At 35.7% G+C, this 25,052-nt stretch overlaps 3 protein-coding genes and 1 long non-coding RNA gene across 17 annotated transcripts; 2 read left to right on the top strand and 2 right to left on the bottom strand.

Annotated features, from left to right (window-relative positions):
• Positions 1-291: 291 nt before the first annotated feature.
• Golgin104 (coiled-coil domain-containing protein 186) lies at positions 292-11,826 on the top strand. Of its 9 annotated transcripts, none has more exons than XR_003112975.1 (10): positions 292-741; positions 895-2,593; positions 2,727-2,997; positions 3,124-3,527; positions 4,385-4,923; positions 4,992-5,254; positions 5,484-5,595; positions 8,644-9,447; positions 9,614-9,742; positions 10,056-11,156. XR_003112975.1 is itself a non-coding variant. In XM_025299288.1 (9 exons), the coding sequence occupies exons 1-9, from the start codon at positions 642-644 to the stop codon at positions 11,765-11,767; spliced, it is 3,519 nt and encodes a 1,172-aa protein (XP_025155073.1). In that variant the 5' UTR covers positions 292-641; the 3' UTR covers positions 11,768-11,826. The 9 variants fall into 9 exon arrangements, 4 of the variants coding, with proteins under 4 accessions (XP_025155073.1, XP_025155070.1, XP_025155077.1 ...); XR_003112977.1 differs by having other exon boundaries at positions 9,614-10,265; positions 10,364-11,156; XR_003112976.1 differs by having other exon boundaries at positions 9,614-10,265; positions 10,325-11,156.
• Positions 5,602-8,623, bottom strand: LOC112588648 (uncharacterized). 4 transcript variants are annotated; one of them, XM_025299305.1, is made up of 3 exons: positions 6,923-8,623; positions 6,664-6,792; positions 5,602-6,350 (listed from the first exon to the last, which is right to left on the bottom strand). In XM_025299305.1, the coding sequence occupies exons 1-3, from the start codon at positions 7,307-7,309 to the stop codon at positions 6,342-6,344; spliced, it is 525 nt and encodes a 174-aa protein (XP_025155090.1). In that variant the 5' UTR covers positions 7,310-8,623; the 3' UTR covers positions 5,602-6,341. The 4 variants fall into 4 exon arrangements, with proteins under 4 accessions (XP_025155090.1, XP_025155091.1, XP_025155085.1 ...); XM_025299306.1 differs by having other exon boundaries at positions 6,959-8,623; XM_025299300.1 differs by having other exon boundaries at positions 5,602-6,792.
• A 311-nt stretch (positions 11,827-12,137) lies between the features above and the next one.
• On the top strand, positions 12,138-13,818 carry LOC105184049 (uncharacterized). Its single transcript, XR_849822.3, has 2 exons — positions 12,138-12,853; positions 13,563-13,818. It is a non-coding gene; the product is annotated as an uncharacterized LOC105184049 (long non-coding RNA).
• Positions 13,819-15,153: 1,335 nt separating this feature from the next.
• On the bottom strand, positions 15,154-23,734 carry Adar (adenosine deaminase acting on RNA). Of its 3 annotated transcripts, none has more exons than XM_011142580.3 (8): positions 22,976-23,734; positions 21,760-21,830; positions 20,048-20,108; positions 19,093-19,923; positions 18,603-18,988; positions 18,218-18,512; positions 17,948-18,138; positions 15,154-17,830 (listed from the first exon to the last, which is right to left on the bottom strand). In XM_011142580.3, exons 1-8 carry the CDS (start codon positions 23,295-23,297, stop codon positions 17,732-17,734), a joined length of 2,256 nt encoding a protein of 751 aa, XP_011140882.1. In that variant the 5' UTR covers positions 23,298-23,734; the 3' UTR covers positions 15,154-17,731. The 3 variants fall into 3 exon arrangements, with proteins under 3 accessions (XP_011140882.1, XP_011140885.1, XP_011140886.1); XM_011142583.3 differs by lacking the exon at positions 22,976-23,734 and adding an exon at positions 21,909-22,123; XM_011142584.3 differs by lacking the exon at positions 22,976-23,734 and adding an exon at positions 20,703-20,808.
• Between the last annotated feature and the right edge of the window lie 1,318 nt (positions 23,735-25,052).

Below are 25,052 nucleotides of genomic sequence, written 5' to 3'. Positions count from 1 at the left end.
TTTGCAAGGTCTTAAACAGGTATGTATATTAAATTTTAAATGAAATCGTATTTTTTTAGTCACTAATCGTTTACTAAGCGGTTTTCTCCGCTGAACGCGATGATTGTTGACGTACTTATGTCATACCACATATATTTCATTTCTCGCATTTCGTTGTGAGTTACTGCGCAGGCGTGCTCCGCAGGCGGAGCAGTAGCTCTCATCTTTCTCGAGTCGGGATGCGTCCCGAAAGTCATTAAAAAAAAAGTGACAACCTTTATGTCCGCGACTGTACAGTGCTGTACAGTAACCACCGCCCCTATTCCTCTTCCATCGGGACTGTGCGAGAGAGAACGAACAGTAAAAACACAGTGCTTCCTTTTCTACGATAGTTATACCCCCACTCTTGAAATTTGGGAGAACGCGCAGTCTAGATATATTATGTCTATGGACAGGTGTATGATAACGTTCATAAGTAGTTGAGTTTATCGCCATGAAACATTTTTAGGTTATCTTTTTAAGTTTGTAGAAAGCTTCGAATGTCGCAGTCTGTTTTTCGCGATATTAAAAATCAATGGACTTACTCGATACCGTCGGTTTATGTTCGTAATAGTGAAACAATGAGATAAGATCGATTTTGTGCACCGACACGATACTTTGAAATGGATGACAAATCAGAATCTTCTAACCACGAAAGAAGTTTTACGGAAAAATATAACTACACTAATTTTATTACAAAGCAAGATGTTCAATTAACCGAAGGTACGTAATCAATATATTTATGTGATACTTTTCGTATTAAACGTTAGTTGCAAGATCTCATATTTATCTATATATATTATTAGAAAACAATCTATTCAAGAGAAATGATTTTATTCGATATATAAAAACTAATATAATTTTGTATATAATTAGGATTGACGATGCAAAATAGTGTTCTGCAAAATAATCATTATAGAAGTAACATATGCAGAAGTAAAAGTGATTCAGCATTATGGAGGAAAGACAATGAAAAACTAAAATTGGACCGATTAATGAAGAACAGTATTAATTTAATGATTAATTTTGGTACTGACAAATGTGCTGCTAACATTCCTGATACAGAACTTCAAAGTTGTTGCCATTTACTTAGTAATGAAAATTGCTTCTTGTACAATGATAGGTCTTTACATGGTTGTCTTTCCAAATATACTAGTTTTTCTTTACCTGCAATATCAATATCATCTATAAATACAGGTTTAGTAAAAAATAAATTTAATGGATCTGATAATGATACATATACACACAGAAATGTTGCAACATGTTTTGATGAAGAAGAAACAATATTTAATCAGTCAAATAAAACAAGAAATGTTCAATCTGATTTACAATGTTTTGTTAATAAAAACAGTATTAATGTTTGTAAAAATAAGTCATCAGAAACTGAACATGATAAAAATGATTTTAAGAAACATATAACAAATAATATATTAAAAATTGAACAATCTTGCAAAGAGATAGCAGATTTACATTTAAATAATATTGAAGCTTCAGATGAAAAAACTGAAAACTGTAAAGATCTATATGAAGAAAATAGATTGAACGTACCTTCAACAGTAAATACCCACATGCGAAACAGTCTAATATCTCAACCAACATTAGCTGATGATAGTAAACTTGTTAAAATGTCACTTCTGACAAATCCAATAAATATAATGCAGTCAAATGTTCAGCTTTTAAATAGAAGTCGTAACTTTCTAAACTTCATAACAGAAAAGTCAACAAATATTATGGAGAAAGCTTTGCTACCACAACATTTGGCAATGAAATATAATCATGTATTGAAATCTATTGAAACTGATACTATGGGGGAACTTTGTGCTCCTCTTCCACCAAATAAATCTTTAGGAGATATAATAAATAAATCAGATACAGTTTTAACAACACATACAAATGATTCTTTTATTGTGACGAATTGCATTGTGAAACAAGATTATGATAAAAATGAAAGTAAATCAGATAATACAGCAAATGAAACAAGTGAAAACAAAGTCGACTTATTTGCATCTATAAAAAAGAATAAAATGGACAAGCTTGAGAATGAGACAGTATCAAATAAGAAAAAATATTATACTATTAACAAAAATAATACAGATAAATCAGATTGCAATAATACCAATAGACAAGAAAAGTGCAATTTTTCATTGATGGAAACGGAAGGGAATATGAAGACTACAGAAAAATTACATGATGATATATATAGAACAGAATCGTCTGATCTCCATACCTTACTAGATTTAGATACATCAAAATATGGCTCATTAGAACATCCGTTACATCGTATGTTGTTAGAGGATTACACCCATTTAAAACGTAAACACTTAAAATTATTGGAAAAAGTGGATAATCTGGAGAAAATAAATCAATCAGATAATGAAGCACAAGCAAATACAAATGCATACAATTTGCAAATGGAGAACTTGGAAAAAGCTATGATTAAATTAACAATTGATTTGAAGGCATCACTGGCCACACAAGAAGCCCTAAAAAAGGAGTGCACCACGATAAATAAAGAAAAGGAAAATATGGTTATGAAATATGTAATTAGTGAGAAACAGTTGATTGATTCGCAAAGGTATGTACAACAAAAAGAAACTATATAATTTGTTATTATAATTATGTTACTTCTCATAAATGCTTTCTTTCTTGAGTATTTAAATCTTAAGTGAAACCTATTGATTTAATTGTTTGTAACATATATGCAACAGAACAAAAAACTCTGCAGAATGTAAAGTTAAAGAACTTCTGAAGGATCAGGAGGTATTGCAATGCAAATTGCGTCAAACACAAGGTGAGCGCGTAAGGATATGTGACATCTTGGAAGTAAGACGTCGTGAAATTGTTGATCATCAAAAGGAAATAGAGAAATTGAAAGAAGATGCTAAAATGAAGGAAATCCAATTAAAATGGGCACAAAATAAACTTAAGACTGAAATGGATTCACAAAAAGATACTCAACAGAAATTGGACAGGGCTCTGGTAAAGTAGAATATATGTTACAATTTTGTTTTGTACAATTTTGTTTTTGTACAATTTTAAAACATGATCATTAGAGGAAAAAAATTCTCTAATAGAATGTAAATATTATTTAGATGTATGTTGCAGATGAAAATCAATGATATGAAAGAGGAATGCGAGCAGATACGTCGCGAGACGCAAGAATCATTCCGCAAATTTCAACAATCCGAAGAAAATAAAGCTGTGACGTTGGATCAGCAGTTGAAGGAGCATCAGGCGCGTTTAATTTTAGAAAGGCACGTTACGGAAGATAAAGAAACGCTAAGGCTTCAATTGCAGAAGGAACTAGAAATTTTAAAATCTAGACAACAGGATTTGATCGAAGAAAACAAGAAACTTAATTTGAAAGTTCAAGAGTCCGAAAAAATTCGATTGGGCTATGAAAATAATTTGAGTGATTTGAAAAATGTGGCGAAACAACGTCAAGAACAAATTAACGGATTGTTAGACAAAGTTGCTCACTTAGAGACGTTGAAATTTCAATTGCAACAGTAAGTGTTTTACGTTAATAATATTTTATTTATATTTTCATATCTTGAGAAGTTTACTATATTCAATGAAAGGATTCCGCACAGATCTTATGGGAATATGCCCTCGGTTAAATTGGATGGAATTGAAGTATGTTCCTCGACATCTCGAACAAAAGTCTCAATAAGCACGACTCTCTAAATTCAATAATTTTCTGTCCAGAGAGATTTAAAGTAGCAACCTCTCAATGAAAACCTACAGTTGTACCATGCTTTTTCACGAAACAAATATATGAATATCTCTCTTTCTCTCTCTCTCTCTCTCTCTCTCTCTCTATATATATACACACACACACACACACACACACACACACACACACACACACACACACACACATATATATATATATATATATAGAAATCGTACCGCTCGTATTGGCATTAGCCAAGATGTACCACGTGGAAGTTAATTAGTCGGATTTACATCTCTTTTGTCGCGCGCGCGTGTGTGTGTGTGCGTGTGTGTGTGTGTGTGTGTGTGTGTGTATAGAAAGAGAGATATTCATATATTTATTTCATGAAAAAGCATGGTCCATCTGTAGGTTTTCATTGAGAGGTTGCTACTTTAAACCTCTCCGGACGGAAAATTATTGAATTTAGAGAGTCGTGCCTATTGAGACTTTCGTTGGAGACGTCGAGGACCATAACATATTTCAATTCCATCCAATTTAACCGAGGGCACATTCCCATAAGATCTGTGCGGGGTCCTTTTATTACCTAAATAGAGAAAACATTAAAAATTTCTGACATATCTATCCCTTACATATGAATACATGGAAAAATTAACCTTTAATTATGAATCACTCATTTCATTTTTGCAGTAAAGAAGAGTATATAACATCGGCCGAAGTCGAAATACAGCAATTACGATCGGCTAACGAAGAATTGCAATCCGACATGCAAGCGTGTCGTCAGAAAGAAGCTGATATGTTGGATTTCACGCAAAAATTAACGGACAAAAACGTACGTCTTCAATCAGAATTCATCATAATTCAAAGAAAAGCAGATTATCTCGAGTCCGAACATGGTCCATTGCGTGATTGTATCAACGAATTAAACAATAAAGTCAAAGTTTTGGAGAGAGACTTGATGGAAGAGCAAAAAAAACGAAAAGAAGAATGCGAAATTTTAGCTAAGCATGTCGCTGAACAGACTCAACTTGCGCAAAATATTGCCCAGAAATTGGAGGATAGTCAAGGCGAGAATGCAGTATTAAAAAGGAAACATCAAATTTCTATCAAGGAGCTAACACGGGAATTGCAACAGTGCCGTAGAAAATTAGAAATGTTTGAAGCTGCATCTCCCAGTAGTTCCTTGGATATTGCATCCAGGACTGGATCTAATACTTCTTTAAATACAGGTTCAGTATCAATAAATGTTTGAAACTGAATCACTAAAACGCATAGTCTATTTCTGTTTTTTTCTCAGGTGATACATTAAACGGTGCCTTATCGGATAACAATGCTAATGGCGACCATATTCACTCTGTAGAACCCAATAGACAAGTATTGATAAATCACATTATAAAACTTCAAGAGATAAATGCAAAGAGAGCCGAAAAGCTAGATTTTTTAGAAGAACATACTCAAGCATTGGTCGAAGAGGTGCAGAAGAAAAAGAAAATCATACAAAACTATATTTTACAACAAAATTTTGGAGCTTTGGGATGTAACGAAAGAGATAGACATAAGGTATATGTCTTTGTTGAGTTAATTATATTTTACTTCAATATATGAACATCAGTACATAAAAATGACCACTTAAACAACTTCTTAATATATTTGTACAAACATATGCAATCCTATTTAATAATTTAATATCAATATTTCATGTAGAAAACGATAATTATGTACAATATATGACATATATTTAACTTTTTCATATTTGTACTTAAATTGTTATTTAATTTGTATTCATCAGGGTGTGTTTCTTCCGGATGGATACTGCGTTGTAATTCAGCTTTATGCCGACGTTTCGCAAACATTGCAACTTGCATCATTAGGACTAGGAGCTCCGATACTGAGTTTTTCTGGTTTGTAGTTGTCCTTATATACTCTTCCATTCTTCTAAGTGGGGGTTGAGAGAAATGGGGAACGAGGTGGAGGAAATATTTCGACAAATCATATTAATTGGCTAGCTAGTAAATTAAAAACCGGGAGGACAGCGTGCCGAATAGAGTTCATCTGAAGACTCTTATCTCGGTTAACATTGTTGGGATGTTTCAGAATTTCCAACCCTTCTCGATGTTTTCTGGCGTAATAGTTTTGTGAGGGGATCAGAATGGTTGTTTTGTCAAATTGCACGGTGTATCCAGTCTTCATCCAGTGTTCAGCCAAGGCAGATTGAGAAAAGTGACCGTATTTGGTACATCGCATTCTTTGATCCGTGTACTAATCCTCTTCCCGGTTTCTCCTATATATATTTTTCCGCATGCACAAGGGATCTTATACACACCTGGTGTCCAAGTGTGGTTTCTCGTCTTTCGGTTGGGGAGTAATTGTGAGATCTTTATTGGTGTCTTGAAAATCACTCTGATGTTATGTTTGTTTAGATTCCTGCCAATACGTTCTATTATACCTCGAAGATGTGGGAGGACAACCGTCTTGTCCTTTTCTCTTTCTTCCTCTGGTGACTCAGTTTTTACTCTTTCTTCCTTTGGCTCTTGGGTGTTGTTCGGATCCGAAATTTTGTTCTTAAGTTTATAGGTTACTCGATTGATGTCTTTACTCTCGTATCCGTTGTTGGTTGAGGTCCGATTGAGGTGTTCTAATTCTTCATCTAAGGAAGCTGTTTCAGAAATTTTTAAGGCTCTATAGACCAGGAAACTAATGACAGATTTCTTTTGTGCTGGATGGTGATGAGAGATTGCGTGTAGATATCGATCAGTATGTGTGGGTTTTCGGTAAATTCGGTGACTTAGTGTGCCATCTTCGTTCCTTCGAACCAGTACGTCCAGAAAGGGAATTTGTTTATTTTGTTCCACCTCCATTGTAAACTGGATATTTGGATGCAATGAATTTAGGAAGTCAAGAAATTGGGGAAGCGTTTCCTTGCCATGACTCCAAATGACAAACGTATCATCCACATATCGAAATCATACCGAAGGTTTAAGAGGTGCGTTCTTCTGGACTTCATTCTCAAAGTATTCCATAAAAATGTTGGCAATGGTCGGCGACACTGGAGATCCCATTGCAGCTCCTGATGTTTGTTCGAAGAATTCCCCTTGGAACTAAAAATAAGTAGACGTTAGGCAATGTTCTATTAGAGGGAAAAGGTTGGCAGGAAGTTTATCGGATTTCTTAATGATATTTAATGTAACTTGGATTGGAACATTAGTGAATAACTATATCAAAGCTTACTAAGATGTCATTAGTTCCTGTCTTCATCTTTGTTACCTTCTTTATGAAATCCATTGAGTTCTTTATGTGTGAGTCATTGAGCCCAGTGAGCTTCTGGAGGGGTTTTGTGAGATAGCGGGCTAGTTGATAGGTAGCTCCACCGATATTGCTAACGATTGGGCGTAGGGGAACCCATTCCTTGTGAATCTTAGGAAGACCATACAATCTGGGTGCTGAAGATTTTCGGGGAGTTAAATATTTGATAATTGGCGCAGGGAGACTTGAGTTTTTGAGCAAAGTAGCTGTTTTCTTTTCTACGCTCGAAGTTGAGTTGCGTTTAAGTTTCTTGTAGATTTTGTGGTCTGAGAGCATAATATTCACTTTGTTGCAGTACTCTTCCCTATACATAACCACTGTGGCGTTTTATTTGTCAGCTGGTAGGATTCAGATCTTGTCCTTCTTTAAGTTTTTGGACGCTAGATTTTCTTCTCGTCTTATGTTCTGTACAGGGGCTTTGGCCTTGCGGAGAATGTTGGCTCTCCGATCCGATTTCTGATGTCGTTGCTAGCTTCCGGAATAAGATGGTAGATAGCCGTCTCCACTTGGCTGATTATTTCCTCTATGGGAATACTGGATGGTGTAACTGTGAAATCGTGTCCTTTGGCGAAGACGGTGATCTCAGATGGAGATAGGGTTTGTTTGCTTATGTTCTTTGCTATATCTGCGAGAACTGGTGTTTGGGCTTGTGGATTGATTTGTTGTACTTTTCTTTCTGCTCCCGCGTTTTTTCTTCAGCGAAGCGAACAGCTTGTTCGTACGTCACTCGGTCCAGTGTCTGCCATCGTTCAGGATCTAATGTACCTGCAAGAAAGAGATGTAATTCTAATAGTTTTCGGGAAATTTTAGCCAAATTTTTCTTAGTAGCCAAAATTCTTTCCTTGACTAATCTTGACGACGTCTGTCGTAAAATTCCTTTCGCCTGGATTGAGGATGGAACAAGGTTTTTTAATTGAAAACATTTTGGTATTACCTGGTGGTCACGGCATCGTTTTAAAAATGTTAGAGGACACAGTTGGACGTGCAAGGACTTCCTAACTTTGATGAATAGGTTCACCGACCCTAGAATCACCTCCCCGTGGAGGTTCTTAATACTAGTTTTTAGACTTTCGCGGCCATCGATATCAGGGTTTCTTTTGGATGAATACCGCGTTGTAATTCAGCTTTGTGCCGACGTTTCGCAAACATTGCAGCTTGCATCATCAAGGCTAAGAGCTTCGATACTGAGTCTTCCTAATTTGTGGTTGTCCTTATATACTCTTTCATTCTTCATCGGAGCTCCTAGCCTTGATGATGCAAGCTGCAATGTTTGCGAAACGTCGGCACAAAGCTGAATTACAACGCGGTATTCAAAAGAAACCCTGATATCGATGGCCGCGAAAGTCTAAAAACTAGTATTAAGAACCTCCACGGGGAGGTGATTCTAGGGTCGGTGAACCTATTCATCAAAGTTAGGAAGTCCTTGCACGTCCAACTGTGTCCTCTAACATTTTTAAAACGATGCCGTGACCACCAGGTAATACCAAAATGTTTTCAATTAAAAAACCTTGTTCCATCCTCAATCCAGGCGAAAGGAATTTTACGACAGACGTCGTCAAGATTAGTCAAGGAAAGAATTTTGGCTACTAAGAAAAATTTGGCTAAAATTTCCCGAAAACTATTAGAATTACATCTCTTTCTTGCAGGTACATTAGATCCTGAACGATGGCAGACACTGGACCGAGTGACGTACGAACAAGCTGTTCGCTTCGCTGAAGAAAAACGCGGGAGCAGAAAAAAAAGTACAACAAAATCAATCCACAAGCCCAAACACCAGTTCTCGCAGATATAGCAAAGAACATAAGCAAACAAACCCTATCTCCATCTGAGATCACCGTCTTCGCCAAAGGACACGATTTCACAGTTACACCATCCAGTATTCCCATAGAGGAAATAATCAGCCAAGTGGAGACGGCTATCTACCATCTTATTCCGGAAGCTAGCAACGACATCAGAAATCGGATCGGAGAGCCAACATTCTCCGCAAGGCCAAAGCCCCTGTACAGAACATAAGACGAGAAGAAAATCTAGCGTCCAAAAACTTAAAGAAGGACAAGATCTGAATCCTACCAGCTGACAAATAAAACGCCACAGTGGTTATGTATAGGGAAGAGTACTGCAACAAAGTGAATATTATGCTCTCAGACCACAAAATCTACAAGAAACTTAAACGCAACTCAACTTCGAGCGTAGAAAAGAAAACAGCTACTTTGCTCAAAAACTCAAGTCTCCCTGCGCCAATTATCAAATATTTAACTCCCCGAAAATCTTCAGCACCCAGATTGTATGGTCTTCCTAAGATTCACAAGGAATGGGTTCCCCTACGCCCAATCGTTAGCAATATCGGTGGAGCTACCTATCAACTAGCCCGCTATCTCACAAAACCCCTCCAGAAGCTCACTGGGCTCAATGACTCACACATAAAGAACTCAATGGATTTCATAAAGAAGGTAACAAAGATGAAGACAGGAACTAATGACATCTTAGTAAGCTTTGATATAGTTATTCACTAATGTTCCAATCCAAGTTACATTAAATATCATTAAGAAATCCGATAAACTTCCTGCCAACCTTTTCCCTCTAATAGAACATTGCCTAACGTCTACTTATTTTTAGTTCCAAGGGGAATTCTTCGAACAAACATCAGGAGCTGCAATGGGATCTCCAGTGTCGCCGACCATTGCCAACATTTTTATGGAATACTTTGAGAATGAAGTCCAGAAGAACGCACCTCTTAAACCTTCGGTATGATTTCGATATGTGGATGATACGTTTGTCATTTGGAGTCATGGCAAGGAAACGCTTCCCCAATTTCTTGACTTCCTAAATTCATTGCATCCAAATATCCAGTTTACAATGGAGGTGGAACAAAATAAACAAATTCCTTTTCTGGACGTACTGGTTCGAAGGAACGAAGATGGCACACTAAGTCACCGAATTTACCGAAAACCCACACATACTGACCGATATCTACACGCAACCTCTCATCACCATCCAGCACAAAAGAAATCTGTCATCAGTTTCCTGGTCTACAGAGCCTTAAAAATTTCTGAAACAGCTTCCTTAGATGAAGAATTAGAACACCTCAATCGGACCTCAACCAACAACGGATACGAGAGTAAAGACATCAATCGAGTAACCTATAAACTTAAGAACAAAATTTCGGATCCGAACAACACCCAAGAGCCAAAGGAAGAAAGAGTAAAAACTGAGTCACCAGAGGAAGAAAGAGAAAAGGACAAGACGGTTGTCCTCCCACATCTTCAAGGTATAATAGAACGTATTGGCAGGAATCTAAACAAACATAACATCAGAGTGATTTTCAAGACACCAATAAAGATCTCACAATTACTCCCCAACCGAAAGACGAGAAACCACACTTGGACACCAGGTGTGTATAAGATCCCTTGTGCATGCAGAAAAATATATATAGGAGAAACCGGGAAGAGGATTAGTACACGGATCAAAGAATGCGATGTACCAAATACGGTCACTTTTCTCAATCTGCCTTGGCTGAACACTGGATGAAGACTGGATACACCGTGCAATTTGACAAAACAACCATTCTGATCCTCTTACAAAACTATTACGCCAGAAAACATCGAGAAGGGTTGGAAATTCTGAAACATCCCAACAATGTTAACCGACACTTTTTGCATAGACGTGGCAAGAACGTGGCAAGCACATCGCTATGATGTCATTACGTTGTAGCGACGTGCTTGCCACGTACGGTACAGTCCGGAGAGATAAGGATCTTCAGGTGAACCCTATTTGGCAAGCTGTTCTCCCGGGTTTTAATTTATCAGCTGGCCAATTAATATGATTGGTAGAACATTTCCCCCACCCCGTTCCCCATTTCTCCCAACTCCACTTAGAAGAATGGAAGAGTATATAAGGACAACTACAAACCAGGAAGACTCAGTATCGGAGCTTCTAGCCCTGATGATGTAAGCTGAAATGTTTGCGAAACGTCGACACAAAGCTGAATTACAATGCGGTATCCATCTAGAAGAAACACACCCTGATTGTGTCAATGGTCGCCAAAGTCTAAAAACTAGTAACTTGTATTCATATTTGTATTGCACTTAAATAACGACAAATTAATACAAAGCCGCGTTATGTCTATAATAATAGACATTGTTATTTCTTTTTTTTTTTTATAATCAAGCATATCAAAAGCAAGAAGGATGCAGTAAGTGTAAGAAAATAAATATCTGTACTAGAATATGTCGAAAAAGCACATGTTATAATTAAGCAGTGCTATCAAATACTGAAAAATATTGAATTAAATATACAGTATCTACTTTATTATATGTAAATAAACATACATATTGTTTCTGAAACATATAGGCGGAATTGGCGCGGCACGGAGGTATAATGGCATCCGTTTATAATCATCAGGTTTCGGACGAGAACATGACATTAAAACTTTCTTTAGAAATAAACCAGAAGTTACAAACAGTTCTTGAAGACGTGTTATTGAAAAACATCACTTTGAAGGTATATATCTCGAATAAAAATTATAAATGAGGAATTATATATATGTTTATTAATAGTTAAGAAATACGATAAATACAATGGTATATATATAGTTTAAGATAATATAATGGATTATATCGTTTAGGACTATCGTTTAGGATCGTATAATACCATAAATTTTATTTTCTATCCTTATATTATTTTGTTTTTTTATCTTTGCAGGACAATATCGATACATTAGGTAAAGAGATAGCAAGATTAACAATGCAGCATCAACAAAGACAAATTTAAAATTAATAATCGTTACATATATGTGTGTGTGTGTGTGTGCGTGTGTGTGTGTGTGCGTGTGTGTGTGTGGTGTGTGTGTGTGTGTGTGTGTGTGTGTGTACACATATATATATATATATATATATATATATATATACATATACATATATACATATAAGTGCATACACATGTGTATGTGTACATATACAGATATATGTTATAAAGAATAGTGTGGATGATTTAACGGCATTTCACTTATTATTGTTTTAAGTTCCATTAAATAACTTGTTATTTTTGTCATTATACAAATTGAATCAATTATATATATATATATATATAACATTATATATATATATATATATAATGTTATATTTAATATAATAAATCCTTATCTTAAAAATCAATGTCTTGTGTTTTATGAAAAATACAAATTTTAGAATTAAGGAGTTCGGAAGGTGTCAAGGTGACAAACCACGAACTTGGTAAATAAATGTTTATTTTGTAAGTTTAACTAAGTTAAGTTTTAGTTTCTAGAATACTTACATCTAGAGGCACTAGTCAAGCTTAAAATCTAGTCGACTACAAATTTATTTATCACACCCGATAACTAATATATTGATCTACGCCCAGGCTGTCAAACACAGTTGGCGTCTGAGCGTATAACGGGTGAAAGATTGCGAATTGAAGTGAAATCTCGACTAAACCTAGTAATTAATATTAAATATCTTTAAACTAACTTTGCATCGTTTATTTTGAGTATTGTGAATGAGCGATTACGTGTGTAAGAAAGATATTCGCTAAAACTTGCATTTTATGATGGAAGAAGAGATCAAGAGAACAAATATATAAGTAGTTTTCTCCCATATTGTTATTGATTGTTATTAATAAGAGACGCTATAAAACTCTATACTTATTCCTTGTATTGCATATTCAATAACTAAATGTCATTTATACGCCTTGCACTCTTGATATCCACGGTTAGGTGTGACAGCTGAAGTTACTTTTGATGGTCGCCTCTCTTTTTTTCAAATAATTGGTAGTCATCAAAATGCTACGTGTATTGACATTGACAATTAATACTGCAATAATAGAGTAAAGGGAACGTCTGTAAGTAGATTTATAATATATTTAATTATTTTAAGTATTATATACGATAAAGAATTGCTATAGAAATAGTTGATTAATGCCTGCTTGAAATTTTATGTCATACGATTCCTCTTGACGTCATATTACCGTTTTATAATTAATTATCATATTCTCAAGCTTTATGGACGTTTATACAAATTGAAACATATTATATATAACTAAAATAGGGCTTATTTGTTTCAGCAATTTTTTTGTTAAAAAATTAAAAAAAAAACTAATTTCCTTCCTAGTTTGAAAATCATACTAATATCCATCTCATTTCATATTAATTACCATTTCTTTGTTATTTTCAAACAATAACTGTCAATCTGATTTATCATATCTGTTCTTTTTACTATGAGAGATAAAGGGAAGTTTTTACTTCATTTTTTAATACTTTCGTATTCTTTGCTTCTTTGATCATTATTAAATATATATAAATATACAGAAAAATTATATGTTCTTTTTTCTTCTTTACGTGCCGTTCTTCTTGATTATCATTTTCCTTTGCACTGATTTCAAACAGGCATAACTTCAAAGTCCAAATCCATTTTACTATTCTCGTGATTATTCCCATGCTACACGCCGTCTGACGTAGACAGACGTAGATTTCTAAAGCAACCTTCTAGTGTTAAGTAGTTTAAGATCGAATTACGATCGTTGATTAATGGAATGATCGATTAACATCTAGGAAATATAAATATATTCGAGGTGTTAAGGAAAACGGTAGCAACAAAATTCGAAGCGCAAAAAAAATGGAGAATGAAGGAATAATTATTCAGAATCTCTCGAGAATACATCTTCGATGAAATAATAAATTAATTTTGGGATATAAATGTTAGACTGACAACAATTGAAATATTCACAACGTGGGATAGCCAGCGCGCATGGGATTTCAATGTATAAACAACACCACTGGCTATATACGCGGCATAATATACAATGCGAACAATACGTTCATAAGTCACGATAAATAACATGATTTTGATGTTTTTTTAATACAGAAAATAAATAGATGAAGACTATCGTAAACTTCCTAACATAATTGCAGCGCGCCGTTTTACAGTAAGCGATAATTATATGAATCATATATGTGTATATATGTACGGCAACAAGGTGTTTTTAACAATACTGAATTAATACATGGACATTACGAATTCGAATATAACATATAGATCACACTTATAATCTTGCTTTCTTGAAACTTCATCGAACAGCCAAGATCATGTAACAAATAAACATGTTTTGCTAATCCTTACTCGTATTATCTATTTGTTATATTTGAATTCGCTGTGTACATGCCTATTGATAAATCTGAGTCAACCTAGAGTTGTTCTAACGAAATAATCGTTTTGGGTTTTCTCTTATATAATTTAATTTGTATATAATTGTATAACCTATTTATAATTAATCGCTGCCTCTATGCCGCAAATGCGTTAAAAATAGTTTCTTATGACTCTATTCATTAACTATTCAAAACTATACAGAATCGGACATATATGGAGTATCCTGTAACTGGCGACATGATCATCAGGAAGTAAGATGATGACTCCACATAAAAAGTTAAATCGGAAATACAGGATAAATTTTTTTCTTTTTTCTTCAAGCAACGCTTTGCTCTCAAGAAAAAGAGACTTCAGATACTGGACAGTGAATGTCTCTTTCTTTTTTCTTCCTCATTGAATAATTTTCAATTATTTCACTCTATATTTTCGATTTATTTTTTGGTTGGAATAGCTTTATATTCTCATTTCTGTCTCATACATGTGCGCATCTTCTTGCTTGTATCACCAGTTATAGAACGACATATCGCACACGTATATGCATATGTAAGCGCTATATTAGCGAAATTTGCCTCATCGACATTCGGAGCATTATTGCACGTGAAAAGTCGAGAGCGATGCAGCATCATAATACAGTACAATTGTTAAAACGCCACTTTCTCTCACAGACAGTACATCACCGCCTTCGGCTATTAACTCGTTAGATTCGTGCAACATAACGAGGCATCCTTTTTCTAAATATCGAAGTTCAGCTATTATCGTTCTTTAGACGAAAAACGTACTCTTATTAGAAAAATGCACTTATTAGAAAACTAGAGAACACAGACGAAGATAAAGTAAAATTCGTTGAGCCGTTGGCGCGTATTGCGCTTGGCACGAATACACGACTGGTGTATTATGTATTAATATGATTATACGCGAGCCAACTTATCGCATGCAATATATTAGATACGCGCATGCAAAGAAGAAAACGTTTCAAGTATTCTCCAGGTCCTTACAGAAAGCAAGAAAATAAGTTATTTGTTTCGGACGCTCTGATGTCTCGCGCACTTCTTAGGAACTCAAACGTAGCAAACTCAAACGCAAATACATCAATTTTCTCCACTGGTTATAAAAATGGAAAGAAAAGAAATTACTTGACTTATTAATCGTAAAGTTGTGTATCTGTCGAAACGATTGCGTGTACCACTTATGCTTAAGTTAAATTCGTACGCTTATATTAATTTTTTTCCTTCTTTCTCACCCTTCCCTCTCTAACTCCTCTACAAAGATATACACTTGTTCGAGAAAATAATACATAACGTCTGATAACGTCTCGCTAACAATCGCCTATATTGCAACTCTAAAAAATAAATTATTATTTGGTGTCTTTTGTTCGCATTAGTTTAAATAAAATTAACCGAGTTCTTTATGCAAAACTGGACCAGCACCGGGCAGTGTGTCACTACGGCAGAATTGCATTAATCGTAATACTGGCACAGTGAGGCAATGACCTTAGGATTCTCTAAATACACTACTTTGATGCTTATTTAACGTATTTACCTGAAAAACTATATAATTATGCATGTCGCGCGCACAAGTAATTATTATCATGTTCTCTTTTTACACCACTTCCATTTTCTTCCATTCACTTAATTTCTATACAGGATGTGCCGCACTAAGCGTATTTCCTTTGGGATTGTATTTTTGGCCAATCTTGAGTCAATTTTTTCTTTATAATATTGTGTCACTTTTCATATATCTCAGTGCATTTCAAGTTAACTTCAACGCAATAAAATTTTATAAACTCATGCCATTTATATATTACAAAATTTTCTAAAACTCAAGGATGTTTACATTTGCATACAATGTTACAAATTAGAAAATTCCCATAAACGATCTTAATTTTGACATTCTTGCTAAGGAAAAATTTACTCAAAATTGGGGAAAAGAAGAAAAAAAAGAGAGAGAGAGAGAGAGAGGTAAAGGAGAAAAGTTTTCAAAGTAAATCCGCTTGATGCGAGAGATATCCTGTACATTGAATAATAACTACTACATTAATCTGTGGCTGCGGACAGTTGCAGATTTCATACGTAACGAAGTACACGGATGTACATTACGATTTTAATTGTATTGAAATCAGTAATTCTAATATTAAAACACGTGCGATCCGTTCCTAACTCGTTCTCAGGGATTTTGTTTCTACGCGATGTCTAAATCATATACTCTTCTCGCTATGTGTATATATATATATATATATATATATATATATATAGGAAACATGTTGAAAATAAAAAAAGAATTGGATGCATTCCCAGATATGATGCTAGAGTTCTAGTGAGAATAGCGATAATAATCGAGAACGCTGTTGGTCGCTACGGAAATAATGGAAAGTTGCAATTAATGTACAAATATTGATGAGAGACATACTGTCCGTCTTTTTCACTGAATTTCACGACGAAGTGGTATCTTTTATGATTAAGATCCATTTTTCAGATCTGAATCCAATCACAGCCGTTGAGAGTGCAAAATATTGCAACTTAACTCGTTGCTACGATACCTAATGTACTTCTATAGAAAGATCCCAGATAGCATTTCGTAAACTGACAGCAAAGTTCCGAATTTCCGATATTTTGAGAGATCGAAACATACAAGATCATTCGAGATTAACGCTGATCTTTCGTGCACAGTTACGCAAAGATATGTCCATTGTGTATAATACATGATGTTTACGTTATCGTGCGTATAGTGCATGTCAGATGCATCGTACCGAACGTTAAATTACAATTCTATTCAGAAGACTGCGATTATACCTCTCTGCTGTATAATTTGCATATCTCTGGCATAGTAGAATGTTATCTGGGTATGTTATAAGATTTAATGCATTTATAGTATAGTATAACTATATTGCCTATCGATACTATTTTAATTCAAGAACTATTCAAAGTGGTTTTGGACATTAATCGCTCACGCATTATGAAAACGGACAGGTAGAAATTATATATTTAAAAGTATCTGTATACAAAACAATAAAATTTTTCGGCAAAACTCATTTATACGAGAGAAAGAGAGAGAAAGAGAGAGAAAGAGAAAGACCACTGGACAGATCTCATTTGCTCTCTTCTTCAGATAGTATATCGAAATTAGGAAATGTATCCAAGAAAAAAGAAAGAAAATGGAAAATAATATATATTGTACCATGCTAGTACTATAAAATTCCATTATAGATATGTGCTGAATCGACTTTACATCTATAATCTATAATCGCTGGTTGAGACACGTCAAAATAACGTAAGCTTTAAGTCCTGGTGCATACCTCTCTCTACCGACTACATTGCGTCGAAATTACTGTTGGTAATTAATAAAACAAATGATTCGTAATACACACTTTGAACACGATGAATATATTGAGATCATACAGGGCGCAAGATCGATTATATGCGCGAGATCCTACGATTTATGCTTTACTGATACCAAATTCTGCCATATTATGACACGCCGAACGAGCGATCTATTTTGCACTAGGAACTACATACTCCGCGACTTGTTTCTTTTCGTTACTTTTCTCTGGTGAGGTGTTACTATTACTCTGATTTAGTCAGATATCGACCTCGAACATATCCTGCTCAATCGGTTTTTTCACCCAACTGCCAAGCTGCGCTCTCACGAAAGCGTCCTTCAATTGACGTTTAGCAAGCTAGTTAAAAGGAAAGAAGAGAAACGGAATATGATAAATACAGATACTTTATCACACACACGTATTTAGATACGTATGATATATACATATATTTGTAAGCGATGTGATCATACTTACCGAGTAGTCCTGTACCGACAATTTTGCCTCAAGATAATGACGACAACGATTCTCATCAACATCCTCTATGGTCGAAAGTTTACCTAAGAGATTGAAAAACCTTCTAAAGAATGCCTGCTTAGATATTCTGGAAGGTTTTCCCAATTCGTCTTTCCCAGTCGTGCAATTTATGACCTCGGCTTCGCTCTGTCCTAAAATACGCAACGAGAAAGAAGTGTTCGTTAAATTAACCGTACGTACCGTGTGTTTAGATTAAGAACAAGTACAAACCGATTGTCCAATTGACGCTATAATTAGGAGCTTTTCCAGGTTGTCTGACCTCAGATGATGTGATTAGACTCATTAACGGTTTGTTGAGTCTGTACGGCGGCGGCAAGCCCTGAATGGTATTTTCGATACGACCGCACACTGCTCTGTACATGTGACTGGGGTTCAAAAGACTGCCGAGAACAATGCTGTGGAAGTAAATTGGCTCGATGAAGTGGCTTAGAAGCGCACCTTGCACACCAAGTACGTTCCATCGAGCTATTTTGTCCGAACACGACATCGTCAGCAGTCTTTGACCCTAAAAAATTTATCGAAGACACGTGTGAAAAAGACTACCGGATTCTTCTTCTACCAAATATTATCGACGGCGGGATAAATTGGATCTCACCATCAAGACGCCGTCCCAAGTTTGGATACCCTCGTTACTCTTGACGGGAATAGTCCCTTCGCCGGATTCTATCTTTGTACGTAATTGACCTCTCGCTCGCCTATTGGGATGTTTGTCCACGGACTCGTTTTCCTCGTGAGGCGAGAAAATCCTCGCGTCTCCACAGGGAGCGGTATTTATGTATAAATGAAATTGAATGCCTTGCTTTAATTTGAATCCCTTCTTAGCTGGCTCGAGAATAGATTCCATACTGTCGCCCTCAGTGTATAGTTCTAGTTGTTTGTACAAATATTCACAGAGACATCGACGTGCCACTACCTCCGCATGGCAATCGTTAACGGCACCACCGCTGACACTTAAATGTTCGCCCGACACGCATTTTGTACCTTCAATTCCGAAAAAGAAGACGTTCAGTAAACGTTTCACAGGGAACACCTTTAAATCATTGCTTCAATATCGTGAGTGCAAAACAAAACTCAAAGTATCTTACCAGTAGTGACGCATATCAGTTCAGCGTCTGTTCCTTTCGTTTGTACAATACCAGCTAAAACCTTACGTCTCGCGTGCTGCGGTTTGCTTTGGATGAGTTCGCTAAATTTCTGGTTCACCATCTTGCCAATTTTGTCGGCTAACATTTGCGGAAGAGTCATTTGTTCCTGCCAATGTGCGGAATTAGAGAAATTGGGCAAGATGCGGACAGGGAGCGGTATACAAAATGAGGAACTGTGAACATTTCGCAATTTCGCTAAAGCCGCTTTACTCGCCGCTGCCTTGGCCAGTTTCTTGCTCGGACCTGTTCCTTCAAATGTTTCTCCGTCAATAGTTACGGATATTGTGAATTTTGCGTAACTCTCTCCATTGTCGGATATGCAGTTGTATATAACGCCTGGATAGAGTTCGTTGATTAACGCCACTGGACCTTTATCCAAGAATTTACTCGTGTTCTTTGGCTCTTGCGTTAGTGTTTTAAATGCGTTGACAAGATGATTATCGCGTTCAGTCACGTCGCTTGTGAAATCCGGTTCGAGAGGTACAACAGATTGACAAGTATTGATGGCTTGATGAACCTCCGGTGTATTTCTAAACTGAATGATATTCCGTAAAGCAAGTTCCGCAGCTGCATGCTTTGCCATTTTCTTCGTGCGTCCTTTTCCCTCGTACGTTTGCCCATCGATCTGTACCGCAATTGTGAATATCGGAGCATGAGTGGGTCCAGTCTGGCCTACCACTTTGTAAATAGCTCCAGTTTTTAGCTCGTTCAGCGCGCATACTGCATTCTTCGGCTGTGGATTCTTATGACGTCTCTTAGCATTACTGACATCTAATTAAATAAAAAAATCAATATCTGTTGTGCTATTCTAATGAATTATTATTATTAATATAATTTATGTAGCATACATAATATGAAATGTAGATAGGTGTATGTGAAACCAACAATTACTGACCTTCTATATCAGCCTCTGATGCTCTTTTAAGGATGGCTTTTGACAAGCTTCCTTGCCCCATCTGTGAAATAAATTCATGAGACTGTAATTAATGTTTCACGGGGAAAAATGGTTGGTTGAATGAAACAATTTTTCAATAAAATACGAATGATTCGGAAATTCTGGTTGAAGTTATCAGAATTCAATCTAAATTACCAAGATTTCTGATTAATTTGAATAGAATTCTGGCATTTTCAATTGCAATTTCTAAATTGTTTATATTTCAACACAAAATTATTTCATCCAATTCAACCAAACATTTTTCTCCATGTTTATTCCATCAAGCAAACAAGTAGCTTTGTATTTTGAGTTTTATCCTGCATTTGTTCCATATCAGCAAGATTAGAAGTGCAAATTAAAAAAAGTTATAACTTATTTGACGTAGAATATATTTTAAATTTTTATTTTAACATTATCCCACTATTGTATGGTATTAATTGATAGATTACAAAATAAATAAATCTTTTATACTATCACAAAAGAAAAGAAGTAATATCATTGATTATTAACAAATTGCTTCTTATACATTGAGAAGCACAAAGTGGTAAAAAAATTAGTTGCTTGGCGGAATAACAGCTCGAGATTATTATGTTATGCTGACTTCAAAATCATTCACCTTTAGTTGGTGTCATGGTCCAGTACACAACTTGTGCCAATTCAAGGCTTTCTTAGATGCTATCCTTCCTCACAGGTGAATGTGTATTTTTGTGTTCAGTTTTGTTCTATGCCACAAAATGTGATGCATAATAAATAATATGAATAATTTAAGATACAGCCAATATCAAATACAAACGTAAAACTCACAACACCGACTAAAGGTTAAATCAGCTAATGACAAAAATATCTTGTTATTGCATAGTATCTTATTATATTAAATTTTTATTACATCATATTAAACTTATTATATTAAACTTTTAATTTTAATATCATTAAGTAAAATATTTATATGTGACTAAAATCATTAAGATAATAAACTATCAAAAATTTTTTACCATCAGTCATTGTCTATTAAAAAGTTATTAATAAAAGAAATTTGAAAGAATAACACGTATTAGTATCAGTGCTATTATCAGAACATAATTTCAAAGCATAATATGATATAAATTTTTCCTCTTACTGACTGAATCGTTGAGTTTTTAACATATATTAAAAATTTTGATAGTTGAATCATAACTTTGACAATATATGTCAAGGTCATAGGTGAGATCCTTCCTAATATAAATATTTATCTCATTATTTAGATTTAACTAAAACTAGCTTGGATGGTTTCAGGATCAGATATAATGAATTAATATGGTTTGAAGTTAGCCTCATCATATTGTGCCTATTGATTAGCTAATTTTCTTTCGTTAATATCTCAATAATTTTTTACCGTGATAATTTACAAAATTGTGGAAAATTTTGTACCTGTACCTAAGCACTCGGACTGAACCCTGCAGATAATTCTAACCGAAAAGATAGATAGAAATATCTGCTCAGTATAATTCATATCACATTACTCTACAATGCTAAGAACAGTATGAGATATCACCTCACAACGTTATTATATGTTAAACTTCTCATTTGGAGATGCCCCAAGATAACCTAAATTCTATTAACAGGTGGGAAGACAGTTTTGTATAACCCCTCATGTCATGTAACCCTTCACATACAATTATAAAATTTCCACTCACCAATGATGTATTTCCATTCTGCGGACTTTCCGTTAAAGTATTATTAGCGGCAACCATTGAACCGTCGCACTCTGAAAAATCACAGAACGTACAAACATGTGAAGATACCACAAGTAACTATGGAAAATCAATAGAGCCATTTCTCGTACTTGTCTGACTCGATTGTTGGTTGTTATTTAGCAACGCCAGTCCAGTTGACATGGTGCGTCTTGCTTAGAAAACTTGGAAATACACGGGCAAAAATAAACGCTCGCAATACGCCGCGCGCACTATGTACTTACATTGATTTTAATTATATTCTGGTACTACGAAAATCCGCAGCGCCATTGCCGTTTTTTCGCATAAATGGTCCAACCTAACCTAACCCTAGTCCTCAAGCCCAGCCTTACATTTACCCACCGCCATCAAATACAGTTCAAATGCGATCGAAGTATGTACAATAACGTGTGACGTTATTGTTGCCTTCCGTTTTCATTTTAGTCGTTTTCGAAACGAACGCGTAACGTCCAAATATATTTTCATACCGTAACCTCAAGTGATCAATAAGGAAGTCATTTGGTCACTCCGTAACCAACACGAGTCACGAGTATCCAAGAACGAATCGATGATTCCGTTTCGAAAATATCTGATTATGAAGATTGAAAGTGTATATCATTAATTCCAACTTTTAATATGTTTGCCTTGACTTTTTTAATCGAACACATCGTACTTCTTCTTTCGTCGACTTCGTCAATTCATTTATCACAATTATCGACGAAAACAAGTCATATCTCCATTGATTATTTGAAATTGAGACGCACAAAAATCCACATATCTAACACCCTAATGCCTGAACAAAGATCGGAAGGTGTTGATCGACACCCGGTATGTGCATGTCATCTGATGAGTCATTTGCTCTTTTTCAGTGAAATGTATTTTTTGCAAACGTTCAAAATAGTAGCTGACAAACGGAACGCGATTATTATGCATGAATCCGAGTAGAGCAGAAAACCACGAGGCATCAAAAGAAACGCGAGAAAATGACTATAAAAACTGACTTTTCAACCACAGTTCGATCGCTTTCTCGTGATCTTTCCTGTTTTACTTGGGATTCTAATTCAACCAGGTTGAATTATATATGTTGCGGCTTCTCTAACGGAAATTTATTACAGCCAGTAATAAATTTCCGTAGGAATTATTAACGTCGACGTGAAGAGAAAAGATTTCTTATACTTACGGTAATATTTTTTGTACCGTCCGACTATGCCCTCCACGTACACGGTATTTTGTAAGCCACGTAAAACAATTTCGTCGTACACGATACAGAGAATGTCCGGGTCGTCGGCGAATATCCCGCGATTAAAACACTTGACAATCGTACGCAGGTCCGAATGATTTATCAAGAACCGCAGTTTCTTCAGCAGGCCTTTCCGCGAGAGAGCACACAGGCGTGAACGCCACGCGTAATCACACACTCGATGGAGACTTTGCGAACGTTGCACCAATATACGCGTCACCGTAATTACAATTTCGTATAGGTCCGCCCTTGACTCTTTCATCTCACGTAAATTAAAACAGTCACCGACTTGGTAGCGAACACCAGGCGATCGGAAGTTTTTAGCGGTATTCGATACCGTACGATTACGTGCTATCTGTATCTATCAAATGTATATCTGTTGATGCGATTAATCGATGCTTCTTCGGTGATAATATTGCAAAATAACACTCGCGTTAACGGTAACGACAAATTGATATAATCCGTCGTGTTCCGCTCGTCTCGAGATGCAAAATTACATCAATTTGCCGTTACTGTTATTGCAAATGTTATTTTTCAATGACACGTTACACGTTCGTACGTACAAACGCGGGCACCACTCACACAGTCAGAAAGGCAATAAGGATCACGGCGATGTAAACAGACCGTCGTCCTTTCTAAATGTTGTGTCTACGTGTCATCGCCGCGATGTAGGTATATTCTTTAGTTTGCAATCGCTCAGACAGTATTTCTAACGACAGATTATTTTCCTGAGTAGGACAACAAAAAGTCGATATTTCTGACCTTAAATATCGATCCATCAACAATCGGTGTGGCATTTTACGACAATTTTATTGCGAGCAAAATAATTTAAACGTGTAAGAAGGAAACCAGAAGGAAATTTTGAAGGGAAGTGGTTTCACATTCACTTCCCTTGAAATTTTTCAATATCCATATGGGATACCAATATCCCGATATATTAAAGTTTTCCGACAAGAATTTCTTTACATTGTTCGTGAAAATTTAACGTACGTCAATTCTCAAGTCTATTATGCTCGACGATTTCATTTCTCACGACTGAAGTTACTGTGTCGAACGAATCGATATTTCTCGAATAGACATAATATCGCAGTTCGAGAAACTCATGCGCTGCAATTTCAATCAGTTGCGAAACGGCGGTGTGACCAGTCAGATTTGAGCGATCTCATCCAGTGAGAAATGACTTATCGATTGACATCGAAACAATGTCTCTCCCTCCCCCTCTCTCTTCTTTTCTCTTTCAACATTAGCTCTAGACGCCTATTAAAGCGAATTCCTCAATGCTATTATATGATACATTGAGATAATCGAACATAAAATGTTAAAATAAAATAAAGATGAGGTAGAGTAAAAACAGGGACAACGCAATTCCAACAATCAAAAATTACCCAGATAGACAGACATGTGTTGGCAATAGCATGCACGCATTCAATGTATATTTTATAATGCTATTGAAGCGGCATAATATGTTTGTAATATGCTTGCTGTAAAAAATACGTATTTATTATCCCATACTTTGCAGCAAAATATCAATTTGTTTGTATTGCTGATTAATTGCGTCTCCTTGCCGCAACACAATACGTGCCACAATTTTCATTGCAGCAGATTGCTTCTTTTATATGCTGCTATAATGCTTCTTGTATGAAGATATATCTTTATGTATTTATGTTACTATTTTAATTCTCGAATTCAGTCTCTATGCAGACAATATCCCGAAATTTGTCTATCTGGGTATGCGTAGTTTCGTTGTAACAAAAACTACATCCAACAGCCACGAAGGCCAACGAAAGACTGTCGAATTGATGTTGAATTTTTCGACATCGATTCGATGTTGTTTCAACAACAATCAATGACTCATTTCCCAATTAGAACCGTAACGTTGATTCAACGTTGATTTGACGTTGAAATACGTTAAACCGGTCGATAAACCGTTGAGTCAACATTAATTCAACCCTTATCGACATCGAACCAACGTTGTGGTTCTGACTGGGTTCTCGCTGGATAACAAGTTAAGCCCGCG

The sequence above is a fragment of the Harpegnathos saltator genome, unplaced genomic scaffold (genome assembly GCF_003227715.2).
Source record: "Harpegnathos saltator strain DR-91 unplaced genomic scaffold, Hsal_v8.6 scaffold103, whole genome shotgun sequence".
In the NCBI taxonomy this organism is placed as follows: domain Eukaryota; kingdom Metazoa; phylum Arthropoda; class Insecta; order Hymenoptera; family Formicidae; genus Harpegnathos; species Harpegnathos saltator.
The sequence above is the reverse complement of the archived record's forward strand: the minus strand, read 5'-3'. Positions and strand labels throughout refer to the sequence as shown.